The sequence below is a fragment of the Triticum urartu genome, chromosome 3A (assembly GCF_056163025.1).
Source record: "Triticum urartu cultivar PI428250 chromosome 3A, HENAU_Tu73, whole genome shotgun sequence".
Classification (NCBI taxonomy): domain Eukaryota; kingdom Viridiplantae; phylum Streptophyta; class Magnoliopsida; order Poales; family Poaceae; genus Triticum; species Triticum urartu.
In genome coordinates, this window is record NC_141875.1 from 617,652,588 (window position 1) to 617,669,649 (window position 17,062).

Here is a 17,062-nt window from a genome sequence, read left to right on the forward strand (position 1 = left end):
GCGCAAGTGATGGCGTTGTCTGACATCGTGGTGGCGTCGACGACAAAATGGCCTGGTAAGATGAATGTGTTGGTCGCTCCTGAAGGTGAGATGGTGGAAGATAGGGGCGGCTGATTCTAGAGTGTCGTTTCCCTGTTGGTGCCAGCAGGAGGCTTGGTGAGGCCAACAGATTAGATGATGTGTTTTGATACGATATCAGGGCACATCATAAAATGTGTAGATGTGGTGATTGTGGTTGTCAGGAAGATGATTTTGAATGGATCATGTATTTGTTTTATCGGGTCTGTTGAATAATATTTCTTTCGTTCTAAAATAAGTGACTTAACTTTGTACTAAATCTAGTATAAAGTTGAGTCACTTGAGTATGATAGAATGGTTATGTGCATCGTTTCATGCAGAGGTCGAGTTATCCCTCACTTTTGGAAGAAGAAATAGCATTGGATCAAAGTGATCGGATTCCAAATCAAGCTATAGCTACATTAAACAGCGCGGCCGGCCGGCCGATGCGCTACTCCGACCACTACTCCAGATCAGGTGGCGACGCCCCAGAGGGCCGCCTGGTCTTCGCCGCAGGCGTCGTGGATGAGCTTCATCCTGTCCACGGACCTGCAGACCCCGCTGCAGGACCAGTCGAAGGACGCCACGCACACGTTCCCGGCCCGCTTCTTCCACTCGCAGTCTGCAAAACGCACGGCTGTTGTTCCGGTCAGGCAAGCTCGCATCGCATGGGCGAAGAGAGAACGACATGCTCGTGGCTCGGCGTACGGACCTGGTGGCGTGGCGCAGCACATGCTCCGGTCGTCGACGTGCTCCACCTCCAGCCCGATCAGCCACGCGCCCACGGAGACGTCCTCGTTCGCGAACCTGTGCAGGATCGGCCTGAAAACAGTCGATCGCAGATGCAAACATCGTCAGAATGTCTCACAGATTGCCTTCCAAAGAAAAGGAAAAAAGATGGCTTACTGGTTGACGGAGATGTAGGCGGCGAGGTCCTTGGAGACGGCGTAGATCTGGCCGGTGGCGTGCCGGAAGTACTTGTTCCCGACGTCCCCGAACTTCCAGTACTCCGGCTCGTGGTACTTCACCCCTCTGCCACCCACAAGAACAAGATGGATGGAAGCAAATTCAGCAGCAATTTTCATCGGGTTCCGAGTTTTTGGCACGTGATTTCGCTCGGATTATTGTACCTTTGTGACAGAACAGGGCCGGACTTCATGCAGCCGACGTACACCCTGGGCCGCGCCCTGTACTTGGCCAGCCTAGTTGCCAGCATCCCTGCCAAATTAAAGAGCAGAAACGGTCAAAAATTGGCAGAAATGTTAAGCAACACAAGGCTGCATGCACGTGTGCGTAGCGTAGGACGTACCGAGGTTGAGGTGGACGTCGTCGTCGACCTTGACGTAGAAGTCGGCGTCCCAGGTGGCGACGGCGGTGGCGAAGTAGATCCTGGTCTTGGAGGACAGCTCGTGGTAGCCCTCCACGTGGTCCAGCCGGAGGAAGTCCTTGTGCTCCGCCTCCTCCGCGTCCAGGGCGCGGTCCGCCGCCCCGCCGCCGCCCTCCGCCGCCCCGCTCCGGCCGATCACGAACCGCACCACGATCCCCTTCTCCTTCTCCAGCCTCCTCAGCTTCTCCCCTGCACCCATGAACAATTTAAACATGGTGTAATTCGTTGCTGCATTGCACCGGTGCCAACGCCAAGTGCGTGCATGTATGCTACCTGAGGGCACCCAGGTCTCGCGGAGGGAGTCGCGGCGCTTCTTGCTGCTGAAGGCCGTGTTGATGCCGATCACGACGAAGGCCTTCTGAAGGGCCTTGGACGAGCCCGCCGCGCCGGCGACGCCGCTCCGGGCGCGCTCCACGGCCAGCTCCATCTCCAGAGAAGACACCGTCTTGTCCAGCGACCTGGGGAGGTGCGGATCCATCAGAAACGTGCAATGAGTGCACAAGTGCTGTATGCATGGTGGACGGCGCGTATGCTTACCGGATGACATGGTGCGTCCTGGACACCTCGCTCATGATACCCTTGGGGTCATGCCTCTCCCCGGCTAACCCCTTGCTCACGCGGCTGTCGTCGCAGCCGGGAGCAGAGGTCTTGTCCACCGTGCTGATCGGCGCCGACAGGAGCGGCATCCAGCCGCTGAGCAGCAGGCCGACGGCGAAGCTGGCGACGCAGAGCGCGGCCACGGACTTCCCCGTCAGCGGCGGCCTCGCCCGCGGGGGCACCTTCTTCTCCAGCTGCGGCTGCGCCTGCGACACCCACAATGATCAGTTTCGCCACACGGAACCAGCATTAACTCAGCAACTAGCTAGAATAGGACCGATCGCACGGCCGGGCACGCACCATCATTGCGCCAGAAGCAGCTAGCAGGCTGGCTACTCGAAACTCCAGAAGGATGGAAACGAGTGGCTTGGGCACCTGTTGAACGAGGTGATTTATTTGTGTGCAGTGCAGTCTCGCGTTATGAAAAGCGCCGGTTATCTGCCCGCCCCTGGCCCCGGGCACCTGCGGATGCACCGCGAGGGGGTTCAGTTTGCGTGACGCGCCTCATGCCGACAGTGTGAGAACGAGGCCGGCTGGCTCACCCAGTTCGTGGTAAGAACGCCACGCCTATGTTGCATTTCAAACTGTGCCGTGGCTGTGGAGTTCTTGGCCAGGAAACACGGGTTTACGCTACGGCTGCCGGCTTATGGTGATAGGCATGGCTGAGTCGTGGTATGTTTCACGTGAGGATAACCATGCTTTTTTTATTGAAAGGATAATAACCATGCTTTCAATAGAGCAAAGAATTACAAAGGATAATCGTAGCATGCCACGGATAAAACTAGCTCAATGCATAGCGATTCACTGAATTTACCGACTGCCCTGCGTTGTCATAGGTAAAAAAAAAACTGCACGGTACATTTGATGCTTTTTTTCCCCACACAAAAGATGTGATGTTATCAAGTTGCTAGTTCACCAAACTCACAGGGATTACATTGTATGCGCTCGTATTTACATTGTTCGAACCAAAATGGCATCCATCTGATAGTACCATACCACCAGCACCAGCCTTCCACTCAACTTCTTCATCTGCTGGAATTTGAATGAATCCTTCAACATACGACTGCAAGTAATCCCTCCCCCAAAAAGATGATCTGATAGGATTCGTGCGCACACTTCTGTTAACCGCCAATACATTGCAATTTGACGGGTATGCTGAGAGAATGCAAAGATAATACGTAAGCTTTTGAGTTTCTGCAAGGGGATATTCTTTTCCATCTACGGGTAAAGCATCGTACCTACAAACATTCTTTAGATCGAAGCATACCTACAAGCATAATAGAGGAATATGATTTCTCACTCATTTTGGCCCTCAACATATACTTCTCTTGTTGAAGGATTCCATTGTCAGGTTAGCAGTGAAGGCTGGGATGGAATTCATCTTTCTTATGAAAATATCAACCTGAAAAGTATGGTTAGATCATCAAAATCAGTAAATCAAACTCTGGTTCAATACCAAACTAAAAACAATTCGAGACTTTCCTTTACTTAATTATACTTGCAGGAGTTTTAACTTCACCGTACCCGTAACTGTATGACTGGATACTTTCTATCTAATACCTAGATTAGTTTATTACACAGTAATTTGTATCACACAACATACTTTGGTGCACAATTTAAGAACGCTCGAGATCTAAATACACCAACTGGACTAAATCTGTTAAGCCTCTTACACACTCTTATAAACTGTAACAGCACTACAGGTTATTTGTAGAACATTCCAGAAAAGGAAACGCTTCAGTGTAATGGATAAGTTGAATACCTGCTGAGCAATCTCGTGTTGAGAAGTGTAGCCATTGACCTGTATTTGAGATCAAATAAATGTTCCGTTAAACTATACAAAAGAACATTTCAACAATGTAATAAACCTACCACTATATTGGTGCTTCCTGATTCATAGAGAAACTCGAGTTTTTCATCATCAGTTTGGGCATATACTGATTGCAGAGTAAATCGTGTTACATGAATCCCATTTGGCTGCTGCTCATCATTCATCACTATCTAAAAACACAAAATAAGAAAAATGATGTTTAACAGCTGAGAATAGTTAGAACTTAGAACCAAGTAACAAGATAAAATTGGACGAACGGAAAATAATGAGAATTGTGGCATAATAGCGTAGTTGGCATATGATATTACATGGCTTGATAATTCAAAATGTGCAAAATAACTGAACCCATCAATCCGACACCTTCCCCTTCCATTTCTAAACCCACCAAACATCCACTCCTGTATCCAACTCCTCTTCGTTCATCAAAGCACGTCTTTCCCAATACAAAGTTCTTTTCCACCTCCTTGCTATCAAGGTGGTGTTTCTATCACCAGCCTTCGGCCAGTCAACCCTGGGCTGCTACCTCACCAAGATACCCTCTCAGTGTAACAGCTCTGACAGACGCCCAGGCCAAACCAAGCTCGGCTTGCTGGAGCTCCTCTGGACTCCACTGCCTCAGCCCCCTTGCACATGGCCTGAACTGACACTTCCAAACGGCTCTAGAAATTGCTCCCGGTTCATGTGAAGTTTTTTGGATTTTAGGTTGCAATGGATTTTCCGTTTTACCAATTGGTATTGACATGAATCAGATATATGGACAGATGAGGAGATAACTCAGTACTGAATGCTCGTCCTATACCCATGATGCAAGAGATTGCAGGATCAGGAAGCTGCCTAACTGTACTGCCTGAAATTTGGCATACAATTTTTAAACCGCTTTGAAATTAGGGGTGGAAGTTACTCCCCAGATAATTGGGGGATGCCAGCTGGACTTATTTTCCTTATCTCAATGCATGACTCTTTTAAGCTTAACTCTCAAAAGCCAGATATGCAGCTTCCTTTGTCAAAAAACTGCTAGTCTATCAAGAGAAGCTCACAACTGGAGAACAGTTGACTTGATTTGGGAACAGCCGAACAGTACAAGCGAAAATACTGCTACTAAAAGTAGCTTGAACAGTAAGATGTCTCGGCTGCTAAAATAAAGCTCTAAGGCTACTGCACAAGTACGCATTGCTTCTTGAAATTCAGACAGCTAACAGAAAAATTAATAGAGTTGAACGCATCACACCTGGTAACCAAAAAGCGAGCAGCAAGCCTTTCGGAAGACTGAGATCCTCTCCAGAAACACTGCCTTGTACCTGTTTCCAGGCAGGTGTAAGGTCCTCTCCAACAAATCAGTATACAGAAGCTTATACAGATATAAATTAATAAAGTAGACTACCTTTCTTCACGTTTCTCTAGTGTGGCAACTTGATTTTTAAGCTGTGCTAGCTTTTCAGCAACATTTGCATCTACTACAGTTCCAGCATCTGCAAGTAAAATAAATATTCCAGCATAAATGCATTCAAAGCAAAACCAGACAAGGTCTCTCAGAGCTTGAACATACGGAGCACATGATATATTGACAAACAAGTTATTCGGCAGAAAATGCAGATGTCTATTTTTGATAGAAATGCAACTACACCAAAGAGCAAGCTATCAGAAATTGTACAATGACAAATTTACTAAGGAAAAAACCGAAACTAACTATTGCATGCTACTCAGTGGATATTATTCTCACATGAAATTTTGAATTGAAAAATTGGTAAGCAAAAGAGAAAATCAAACACTCAAACAACACGTGGAGATTGTAGTAGTAAAAAGAATTCATAAGATCACTTACCAGCTTGCCCTTTTAGTTCTTCGATTGCCTGCAGCCTCTCTTTTGTTTTCTTTAACTCAGCTTGCAGTGCTTCTATTGTCTGCTTTGCTTCACTATCCATTGCAAGAGTATTCACCATACGAAGTACTTTTGTGCTTGAGGCAGAGTAATCCCCATGACCCAGCTGTCAAATATGACAAGAATTTTCATGGCGTTGATGCATAATACACAAAGCAAATAACTATAGGTTAAATTAGTACACTTCATAGCATAATTCATAGTTGCACCCGCAACTAGCTCTGTTGTTGAAGGAAGATGACATGCCTAGTTAAAACTTCGGCTGCACAGCACTGTACTATAACAAACTATAACAGATATGAACACAACAGTCATTCAGCATAACATTCACCGCTGCCTCATTGAAATTCAAAATTAGATAACAATTCTACACTCGTGTTTTATTTGCAGGCAGCATATGATCAAGCTCCCACAGCCAGAGTAGCCCAGGCCTGCTAACGAGAGAAGCTAGATTGGCCACTGGCTATTAAACATTGATCGTATTCTGTAAACATTGATCCTTAGTACATACCTTAGACTCGAGTAATGCCACCTGAGAGCGCAGTTGATCTCCCTCTCGCTCCAATGATTTTGCTTTTCTTGCTTCAATGCTCAATTTCTCATTCATTAGATTGAGCTCCGCATGTTGTTGACTAATTAGTTCTCTCTGCTCGTGTAGAGTGGTCTCTAGTTCTCTTACTACCTTTTCCATTTGAGATAGATCTGACTCCATTTTCTGCATTGTTTCCCAGAAGAGGCATTATAAATTAAAATTAAGAAAGTTGTAACGGCACATACCACCAATGTTAAGAATACAGAACCTGCTAACCTTGGATGACATGTCATCTCCATCCCTAGTTTTTTGGTTAGATAACATATTATGATCTTTTCGTAATCTATCTCTTTCTTCACTCACTGCAGTAAGCTGTTCAAATGAAATAAGTCATAAAGGGAAAGTAAAGCATGCCAATGTGAATTATTGACATATAAATGGATGATCACTCAATGTAATACAGAATGTATAATTATAGAAGATTCATAACTGCGAGTACTACCTCTTTCCAGTTTGTAATGCCTATGTGTATCCCTAGATCGATAATTTAACCAATATAATAGGATTTATCTATTATAAAATATATACCATCATAAAGTTCAAATGTTATATTTTCAAATGGTATAACTTTTGTGATATACAACTCACATTACAGTAGTAAAATTGACAACCTAGAGATATGTGCAGGACCTATAAAGCGGAAAGGAGGGAGTATCTCTTAATAAGATAGCTTACACAGCATAAGTTCAATGGGAGTATGGGACTACAAGTGTATTTATGGTATACATTGCAAACACGGAAAAAATGGGAACCTAGGCCGCAGTTGTAGCAGGGGACAGCAGACAATACCAGAAGTTCAAGCCGCTTGACCTCCCTGCTAGCACTTTCAGCTCTCTCTTTGGCAAGGGTAGCTTCACCTTCTGCACGTTGCTTGCTGATCTCAGCAAATTCCAACGTAACCTCCAATTCTTTCAACCGTGATGTTACTTCACCCAATTTATTCAAGTCTGTCAATGCTTGCCTGTCAACAGTTCAAATAACAATATAAATCTTGAATTTATCAAATCTACTAGTCGCGCAGTTTTGTTTATGATCATAGGAAAGGATAGTACTCTGAATAATGTTTAATAACGATGAGTTATAGCAGAATTTTTCTTTGGTAAAGTGATGATGGACTCATACCTTTGCAAATCTGCAATGTTGCTGTAAGAAGACACATCAGGTATGTTGCCAAGTAATGATGTACATGATGCTAATTCCAGCTCCAACTTCTGTGCTTTAGCTTCAATTTCTTGCAGCTTAGATAGTTCTGTTTCGGCTCGTTTCCTTCGACTCTGCTCCTCCAACAGCTTTTCACTTAGCAGCTCAACATTTGTGTGGGAAGATTTTAATCTTCTAGCTTCGTGCACTTCTTTTTCCTGGATATACAGAAATCATATAGATACAGCACTTTCTTATTCTAGAATTTTACATGGCAGGTTATTATTGAAAAGCTGTATAATAACAGGAAAAAAAACTCAGATATGTCTAAAATTGAAGGGTACAAAATGCACTACCAAAATGCTTTAGGGTGTACAGCCACCCATAAAAGAAGCCATTCATTCATTCAAACACACTTGTTTTAAGATTAGAGCTTCCTACATAGCTTCAACTTTTTTATTTCTACTATGGCAGTTCAGAGAGCCACACATAGGGCAACAAAACGCTCTCCTAGATCAGTGCTTAATGCTAAGCATGTTGTAAGCTTACAGCAATGTGCAACACTGATGTTTACATAATTCTGACAGTCATAAAATTGGCTTTCCTTATCAAGGAGTAAATGAAACAAGCATGCCATCAAATATTCACATAACATCAGCTATCATCATCAAGGCTAAATGCTCACATAGTTCCGGAGCTCCTCTTGCAAAAGTTTTATTAACTTCTGATCATCTGTTGGATTACGCTGAACAGACAAAGGAGCAGAATCCAGTAGTCTGAGCTCGGTTTCGTTCTTTTCGCGAAGACACTGACAAAGAACATAATGTTAATCATTGTATCTGCTGTACCAAGATGTAAAACCAAAACCAATGAGCACAAGTTTGAGCATCTGATGAGGGCTCTCACGGCAGGAAAAAAGGAGTGGGACATATTGATCAGCGATGATCATGTGAATCACATTACTTTACCTCATTTAATTGCTTTTTCAAGTCCTCCAACTGCTCATTTAACATCTTTGCTTCCTTCTCAGAGTTTTGCGCCCTGAGGCTCATTCTTTCAAGCTACGCCCAGGCATGTTCAGATAGATAAGCCAACATGCAGTGAAGAATCAATGTTCACAAGAATTTAATAATACAAACCTCAGCATTAAGTTTAGAGATAGATAGTTTTGAGTCATCTTGCATATATGAAAGTTCCTTCTGAAGGGCTTTCTTCTCCCTTTCTGAATTTTCAGATGACCGCTGCATAGCCCGTTCCAACTCCTTGACCGACTCCTGTGCAGATGCTGAAGATGATTCGGCGCTAATTCGAGAATCAATCTCTTTATTGAGTTTAACCTGCAGCACCAGCAAGCCTATGATTAGTTATGTCAATTAATAAACATGGATATGATAAGGCACACAAAAATGTGACTGTGTGACTAGCTTGTCACAACAGCGATGCGATGGAATTCATGTGCCAAAGGGGAAAAAATGTATACCTCAAGTTCCCCTATCTTCCTGACTTGCTGTCGGTATCGCTCCTGATACTCGCCCAGCTCCTTCAATAACCGTTCTTGCAATGCAGTCTCCCGCCCTTTTGTTGCTGCTAGTTCTTGTTCGACATAGTTCAGTTTATCATGATATGTAGTCCTTTCATCCTCTGAAGTATTAAGAGCAAGTAAGTTTATCTGTTTGTAAGTAAATGCATCAAATGGCTTGCAACAGGATAATACTAACATCCAAATTCTAGCCTCAGATAGCTTCAAGCATTAAGCAGAACCTACATGTTCTTCCTAGAATGGAGTTCCTATTCCCAACAAATGTTAACTTATTACTATGATATACTGTAACTTGGAGTATAGTATATTATTTGGCCTACACGTCCATGCATATTTCAAACACTTATTCCCTGCTTCCACAACAGATATAATTACCTAACAGTTTAATGAATGAACTGTATTCATAAAAAGCTCAGAACAAAATCATGTAAACAAAAGCATACCACTCTTGGATAACTGTTTCTCCAATGTGTCAAGCTTTACTCGATACTCCTGAACCGCCTTCTCCGCGGTGTCCAGTGCCACCACGAACTCCGATTTCACCTATCAGAAATGTACACATGGAAAAAACATCAATATGTATACTAAGTGGCATATAACTAATCACACTAGGGATCTCCATTTCGCAGCGTGTACTTCTCTGCAGATCCTTAAAATATAACCAACAGAGAGCTTATCAATGTAGCGTGCGTGACCAAATATAACTTCAACTATAACAAACTTGGTAATACATGGCACTGAGTGACAGCAGGTCAAGTAACACAAATTGCATAACTCGTATGCTTACACAGGGCTAGACCGTAAACGGATGGAGACAGGGACGACGCGATCTCACCATCTGACGGCAGTGGTATGTGCAGACCATGTCGTCGGAGGGCTCCTCGGCGCCGGAGGCGGACACGAGGGCCGTGGGGCGGTCGTAGGGCACGAGGCGGCGGTCGGAGACGGGGGTCCGTCCGGTGGCGACGGCGACGGCGGCGGCGAGGTCGAGGTCGAGGTTGGCGTCGGGGTCGGCGTCGGGGACGGCCCGCCGCTTCCGCTGCGGTGGAGTCCGGAGGAGCATCTCGCTGGCCTCGCAGGGGTTCTAGAAGCTTCCTAGGGTTCTGGCGGCGAGGGATTCGCGAGTGACGATTGCTGAAAAGGTTTCAGGAGGAGGGATTTGGTTTGAAATCGCGCCGCCGATGGTCCTGGTGCTTAATGGGGGAAAGAGCGAATAGCGAATGGTCGTTCTTAGGGTCGAATCGATGCATTATGCGTTGTGTTGTTTCTTTTTTTCTTTTTTGTCAAGAATCAATGAGCTTTGTTGAAACTTGTGGAGAAATTTTACCAAGAAAAGGTAGGAATGTAATTGAGCCAAAAACATAAATACCTCTGGCCTCACCGGCGAGAAAAAGGATTTTTTTTTCAAAACTATGACCTTTTTTATAGCTAATTCTGAAACTATAGTACCCATTGCCAAAATATCAAAAATATTACCCTGTCGGCCTTGTGGTGGCCGAAGTGGTAGTTTTCGGCCGGAACTAGGCCGAAAAGGACTTTTCGTCCAGCATTAGGCCGAAATGAGCCTCAGTTGGGCCGAAGAGGGGTGGGGTGGGCCGAAAATAGTAGCTTCGACCAGGCCTAGACCAAAATGGGCCGTTTTCGGCCAGCCCGCAGCCGAAAACCTTTTCGGTCAGGCCTAGACCGAAAAGGTCTGGATAAGGCCGATCCCGTCGTCGCCTTCCTCCTCTTGCTCGGTCGCCTCTGTTCTTTCTCGTTCTTCTCTGTAGAGCTCGCCTCTCCTCCCTGATCTCCTCCAATTTGCACTCATTTACACAACCAAGGCACAGAATAGATAGATCATAGCATTCTCCACCGGCCTATGGTTTTTTTTCGTTAAGGGTTAGTTTTTTGTGCGCTTGGGGGAGGAGCCATGGTGGGGTGGAGGAGGTCCGGTTGGGAAGGAGGTGGTGGTGAGGAGGAGCAGCAGCTTGTGGGGTGACCGGAGTTAAACCTCCGGCCGTCGAGTGGGCGGCGCTGCGGTTGTCCGGTGGCCGGTGCCGGTGACCGGAAGAGACGCACGCTTCGAAGGTATAACCATGGCGTCACAAATTTTCTCTAAATTGTATAGTTTATTAGTTAGAGTTAATATGTTTGTGGTGGCATTTTAGCGCGTAGTTAGTGTAGCGGGTAATATTAGTGTTCGTTGTGATTAATGAGAAGATGACAATGTCTGACAGGTGAAAATGTCTGAATCAGTAAATTTGAATGTTTACTACGGCGCTGGTAACGTTCGATATAATGAGTTGGGAGTTGATCTTAGCGAGTTTAAAAATGGCGTCATGACACTAGCAAACCCGGACAGACTGGACATTAGACAATTGAAGTACTGGTTGACAACTAGTTTCGGGCTGGATCCTGAAGTATGTTCCGTCAGTATTCACGCATTGTGGACCAAATCTTGTAAAAATGTCAAGTGGGAGTTGATGCCAGTAGATAGGAGCCAACATTGGTTGTCCCTGTTAAGACGCTGCCGAGACCGAAGAATCCACCCATATGCACTTGTGCAACCTGTACCGAAGGAGGAGAATGCCGTACAACTCCACAGGGGGTATGAACCCGGCCAAGGCAGTGAAGTGGTTAACGAGATTGTTTTATCCGGGTCACAGCCACAAGATGTGGATGCTAGCCAACCCGAGAAAGAGTCAGACTACGTGCCACACAATGTCTGTGGTCCTGATACTGGGCAGAGTAGCCAGTCGATAATATTAGCTGGTTCTGGTTTTGCTGATGGGGATGAGGAAGGGGATGAAATGCAGAGGGTGATGGAGGAAGAGGACGAGGATGGATTGGTGGAGAAACTGGATTCTGAAAATTCTGAGGATGAAGTGGAGGTACCGATTCCTTCTGCATGGGAGCAGGACATATCCACCGGCCTTACGGTGAACGATGGCCATGAGACTCCATGGCAGTATAATCTGAACCAAGTACAGATAGGGGCTATGTTTGATACAAAGAAAAAATTGAAGTATGCGGTGATAAAAATGGGCTATGTCTACACAGAGGGTTTTCCGGACACACATATCAAGTCCAACAAACTATACCGTGAAATGTGTTGAAACAAGTTGTCCTGGGAAGGTGCACGGGCACGTGCCGAAGTATGACATCCACTGGGTTGTCATCATTGTCGTCCCACATAATTGTGTGAGGAAGAACCTGCTGGTGAAGCATCCGAACCTGACTTCAAGTCTCATTGCGCAACTCATGTATACTGAGATAGTAGAGAAGAAAGATATGGAAGCAAAACACATCCAGACAGCAGTGAAGGTCAGATGGAATTATGTCATTCCTTATGGGAAGGCTTGGAGGGCTAAGCAGAAGGCTATGGAGGAAAGGTTTGGGACGTTCTTCGACTCATATGATAATGTTGTCCGTCTCCTTGGCATACTGAAGGAGAGGAATCCCGGCACTTATGTGAACGTACAACACATGAGGTTGCTAAGTATACCAGATTTCAAGGTGTTGAAACGAGTGTTCTTCTCTTTTGCTATGTGCATTGAAGCTTTCCGGCATTGTCCTCCTGTTATATTTGTGGATGGTACATTCCTGACCGGTCAGTATAGAGGGCAAATCCTGACTGCTATTGGTGTGGACGGGAACAATCAAATCATCCCACTTGCCATGGCATTTGTGGAGGGTGAGAACTTTCTCAGCTGGGTATGGTTCTTCCGCCAAGTGAAAATTGCCATCGTGAAGGACCGACCAAACGTGTGTGTCATTCATGACAGACATGCTGGTATATTGAAGGCCGTGAAGACACTTCGTAATCCAGCAGATGACGAACCAACACCTTGGAGGGACTTGCAGAGCCGGTGGTGCATGCGCCATCTTGGGGCTAATTTTTTCTCACAGTTCAAGAACAAGCGGTTGATGAACTTGTTCAAAAAATTATGCAAGCAGAGCCAGCAGCGGAAATACGAATTTATTTGGTCAAAAGTAGATGAGTTTACTAAGAAGCAGGTCCGTGCAAGGAAGAAAATGGAAGAAGATCAGGTTAAATTAGCAGCACTCGTCGCGGAGCTATAGGAGCCAGTTGGTCTTTGTGACTTGCCAGCAATTGACCCTCCTAATACTAAGAGAAAGAAGGGAAGGGCAATAAAGAATTTTTCTGAGTGGATAGAGAAAGAGCCTCCAATGAATTGGTCTTTGCTGCATGACACACATGGAGCTAGGTATGGCCACATGATAACCAATCTTACAGAGGTGTATAACTTTGTGCTGAGAGGGAATAGAGCATTGCCACTCACAGCTATTTGGAGGCTGTATTCCATGGCACTTTGAGATATTTCAGAGAAAGGCACGAGTTAGCAAAGAAATATATTGAAGATAATCAGAACACACCTTATTGTAGCCGTGTCATGGAATACATGGCAAAGAAGATAGAGAAAGCAAAGAAGCACAGTGTCAGACTCATAGGGAATCAAGAAAGGAGGTATGAGGTTCAGCTTCCTACCAATGGTTTTGGTTCTGGAAATGAGGTGAAGACACACGAGGTAAAAATTGGAACGGAATTTTATCCAACGTGTGAGTGTACATGCAACAAACCGAAGTTGCTGCACCTACCTTGCTCTCATGTGTTGGCTGCCTGTGGCCAGATTCAGTTGGATGCTATATCCTTCGTGTCCCCATACTATTTAAAAGAGGCAGTGCTCAACACCTGGACAGGCGAGATGACAGGGTTTAGAGTCGTCGGCAATTTCAACAAGGTAAACGACGGTGAGAGAGTATACATCCCGCATCCAGACCTTCGGCGAACAAGTAGGGCCAGACAAAAGGCCCGTCGCATCTGGAACGATATGGACCAGTCTGAAGCTGGTGGAGCAACCAGACAATGTTTGTTATGCGCGGCTTATGGGCATAGGATGAAATATTGTCTCGACCTGAACAAAGATGGTGCTTCCGCATCGACGAGTGCTTCCACATCGACGGCTGCGACAACAGGAGCAAGAGGCGGACGTGGTCGTGGCAGTCGAGGCCGAAGGGGCGGACGAGGAAGAAATAACTCACAAGCTATATAATGTGCCGTAGTGGGTTTTAATATGTAATATGTCAGGACTATGTTTTAATTTGTAATATGTGAGGCTATGTTTTAATTTGTAATATGTCAAGACTATGTTTTAATATGTAATATGTCAGGACTATGTTTTAATTTGTAATATGTGAGGACTATGTTTTAATATGTAATATGTCAGGACTATGTTTTAATTTGTAATATGTCAAGACTATGTTATAATTTGTAATATGTCATACTATGTTTTATTTGCACCTGAGATTTGTTGTTTGAATTGCAGATATGTCTTCGTATCCGTTGCTTAATGGTAACATCGATAGAAAGCACCGGGGTGCTCTTACGGAAGCGGGCAACAACTTAGACGTGTTGGTCACTCGTACCCCAAAGACTAACTGGCTGATACACAATTCATGGGTTGATAGGTATGTGTGCATATAATGGAGACCATATAATGACTTACTATGTTTCACATACTTTTCATAACCGCTAACAATCTCTTTATTTTGTAGGTTAAGTTGGGCTGGACTTCTACCCTTGGCACGGCTGGTTGAGGGTACATTGGATGAGTGGATTGATGGTCCGGACTTAGATGAGGCAGGTGAACCATTGCAGTTACACAAGAGGCAAGTGAGACGTTTCTCTTACGACAAGTCACTCCTTACCTGCTTAGTAGATAGATGGAGACCAGAAACACATACGTTTCACTTTTCTTGGGGAGAGATGGCGCCTACTTTACAGGATGTGTCTTACTTGTTGGGATTACCTCTGGCCGGTGCTGCCATAGGTCCCTTAGAGGCAGAATCTGGGTGGCAAGCAGCGATGCAGACCCGTTTTTTGGCTGCAGTCCCGACTGCTAGGGCTATAGACAACGATCCTCATGGACCTCTTTTTAGATGGTTGAGCCAGTTTCAGGTAACCATCACGGCCACTTAAACAAATATTGTTTTTTAGTTGTCTGATGTTCATACAATTATTACGTTTCTATGTAGATTGTCTCGTTAGGACATCCTGACGTTCAGTTGTCGGAGGCTCAGATTGACCGGTCCCTAGAGGCATATATTCTTTGGCTATTCGGCAAGACAATGTTTACGGAGAACCACGTGACCACTGTCGATGCACGACTCATCGGTATTGCACGAGAGATAGCTGACGCACGTTGCCCTGCGGATATTCTACAGAGGAGTTTTGGTTCTGCTGTGTTAGCGGCTACGTACAGAGGCCTGTGCAAAGCTTGCTTGTTGAAGTCTAGAAAATCTAGTCTTGTTGGATGTTCATTATTGTTGCAGCTTTGGTCATACGAGAGGTTCCCTATTGGACGACCCTATGTCTACATTGATAAACCTTTTGGTTTGGAGGACTTAGCTGGGACTTATGTGCCTGCTATCGGCGACTTACCTACTATGGGATCTGTTTGGACACGGCGAGAGGTACTTTTATATTAAGTAACAATTAATTCAATTATTTCTTGCCATTCAATAGTATTACTAATGCTTATTTGTTTTCATGCACAGAGACAGTTTGCGCATACTCAAGTTAGGGGATGCTACCCGTCCTTCATGGCGCAGTTTGATAGTTTGCACGAGGATCAAGTTATTTGGGAGCCATACTCGCCTCAGGCTATATCATCGAGGTACCCAGTTGGGATTTCTGGATTGTGCACTAGAGATCGGCACTTTTGGATGACCAAGGTCAAGTTGGTGTTCGACATGACGGTTGAGGAGATGTCTCTTCATAGGGTGATGAGACAGTTCGGTCTATATCAACAGCCTGCGATTCCAGATATTCCACACTTGCCAGACCACGTGCACAAGTAAGTACTAATACTATTTTAGTTGGCAACTCTGCATTCATAATATACCTAATCATGTATCGCGCATGTCAATCTCAGGGACAGTCGCCTAGGAGGAAACAAGTCCATGGCTTATTGGCGAGAGAGCATTACCCCTTACGTTGACGAATGGACTACCGCTGCGACAAATATCTGGGATGAGGTTCGGCCCTTTAACTGGGAAATGTTCGGGTTGTATCTGCAGCGTTACCGGCATACAACGAGGATCTACTTGGTTCCATCAGCTGCTACTGATCAGATCGAAGCCCCTCTCACCAGCGATATGTACCCAACTGCCTCTGTTGTGGGAACCAGACACCACGCGGTAAATGCCTTGGTTCTCATATGTTAAGTCTTTTGTTAATCTGAACATATTCGCTTGGTTGTCTATTCGTGGTGTCTATCATACAACGAGCATATAATTGGTTCATTCTTTGTGTACAGGGTGACTTGACACTACAGGCGCGAGAGGAGGTTTCCGCTTTAATGCGGCGCTTTCAGAGGGGAGAAACTATCCCACCGCGAGAGGGCGTCTCATGGTTGAGGCGTCTTGATGACAAGCTACGCGGGATTCTTCCTGGCATGAGCCACCTCCTTCACAGCCAGGGAGCTCTTCCTGGCATGAGCCACCTCCTTCACAACCAGGGAGCTCTTCCTGGCATGAGCCACCTCCTTCACAGCCAGGGAGCTCTTCCTGGCATGAGCCACCTCCTTCACAGCCAGGGAGCTCTTCCTGGCATGAGCCACCTCCTTCATAGCCAGGGAGCGATTACTGGCATCAGCAGATGAATCTAGGTAACACTACTCACTACATTCTTTTGAACAGTGTAGTAATCGTTCTTGCATTCTCATCAGTCACTGATGCTTACTTTACCGCAGGCGGCAACCAGTCGCAACCGTTCATGCATTCAGAGCAGTCACCGATCTTTAGTGGTGGTGCTTCGTACTTTGAGGGCGACCGCGAGGATGATGACCAAGCTACAAACATTTATGGCTTCTCGCAGACAGTGTTTCACACTCCACCACCACCGACGCAGGAGACACAGACCGTGACAGACGAGGTTAACTATGGTCGTGGTTATCGCGAGCCTCGTCCACCGCCTCAGCGCTTATCGCCTTCGGGTCCTCGCCCGAGGAAGACCCAGACTCGTCGTCGTCCCC

General features: G+C 45.5%; 3 protein-coding genes across 5 annotated transcripts; 1 reads left to right on the top strand and 2 right to left on the bottom strand.

The window, feature by feature from the left end:
- Window positions 1-290: 290 nt before the first annotated feature.
- LOC125545455 (putative beta-1,3-galactosyltransferase 8) lies at window positions 291-2,491 on the bottom strand. Of its 2 annotated transcripts, none has more exons than XM_048709395.2 (8): window positions 2,342-2,491; window positions 1,982-2,247; window positions 1,718-1,902; window positions 1,367-1,633; window positions 1,188-1,275; window positions 964-1,089; window positions 770-879; window positions 291-694 (listed from the first exon to the last, which is right to left on the bottom strand). In XM_048709395.2, exons 1-8 carry the CDS (start codon window positions 2,345-2,347, stop codon window positions 531-533), a joined length of 1,212 nt encoding a protein of 403 aa, XP_048565352.2. In that variant the 5' UTR covers window positions 2,348-2,491; the 3' UTR covers window positions 291-530. The 2 variants fall into 2 exon arrangements, with proteins under 2 accessions (XP_048565352.2, XP_048565353.2); XM_048709396.2 differs by having other exon boundaries at window positions 293-679.
- Window positions 2,492-2,831: 340 nt separating this feature from the next.
- MAD1 (mitotic checkpoint family protein) lies at window positions 2,832-10,251 on the bottom strand. 2 transcript variants are annotated; one of them, XR_007300037.2, is made up of 17 exons: window positions 9,859-10,251; window positions 9,467-9,566; window positions 8,964-9,124; window positions 8,623-8,820; window positions 8,452-8,544; window positions 8,169-8,291; window positions 7,466-7,701; window positions 7,133-7,304; window positions 6,560-6,655; window positions 6,263-6,466; window positions 5,695-5,857; window positions 5,254-5,341; window positions 5,101-5,170; window positions 3,914-4,042; window positions 3,804-3,842; window positions 3,280-3,443; window positions 2,832-3,196 (listed from the first exon to the last, which is right to left on the bottom strand). XR_007300037.2 is itself a non-coding variant. In XM_048709392.2 (17 exons), the coding sequence occupies exons 1-16, from the start codon at window positions 10,084-10,086 to the stop codon at window positions 3,354-3,356; spliced, it is 2,190 nt and encodes a 729-aa protein (XP_048565349.1). In that variant the 5' UTR covers window positions 10,087-10,250; the 3' UTR covers window positions 2,832-3,196; window positions 3,309-3,353. The 2 variants fall into 2 exon arrangements, 1 of the variants encoding a protein (XP_048565349.1); XM_048709392.2 differs by having other exon boundaries at window positions 3,309-3,443; window positions 9,859-10,250.
- Window positions 10,252-14,892: 4,641 nt separating this feature from the next.
- Window positions 14,893-16,253, top strand: LOC147980822 (serine/threonine-protein phosphatase 7 long form homolog). The gene is made up of 4 exons (XM_087516965.1): window positions 14,893-14,985; window positions 15,063-15,500; window positions 15,591-15,883; window positions 15,962-16,253. Exons 1-4 carry the CDS (start codon window positions 14,893-14,895, stop codon window positions 16,251-16,253), a joined length of 1,116 nt encoding a protein of 371 aa, XP_087373091.1.
- Window positions 16,254-17,062: the final 809 nt, after the last annotated feature.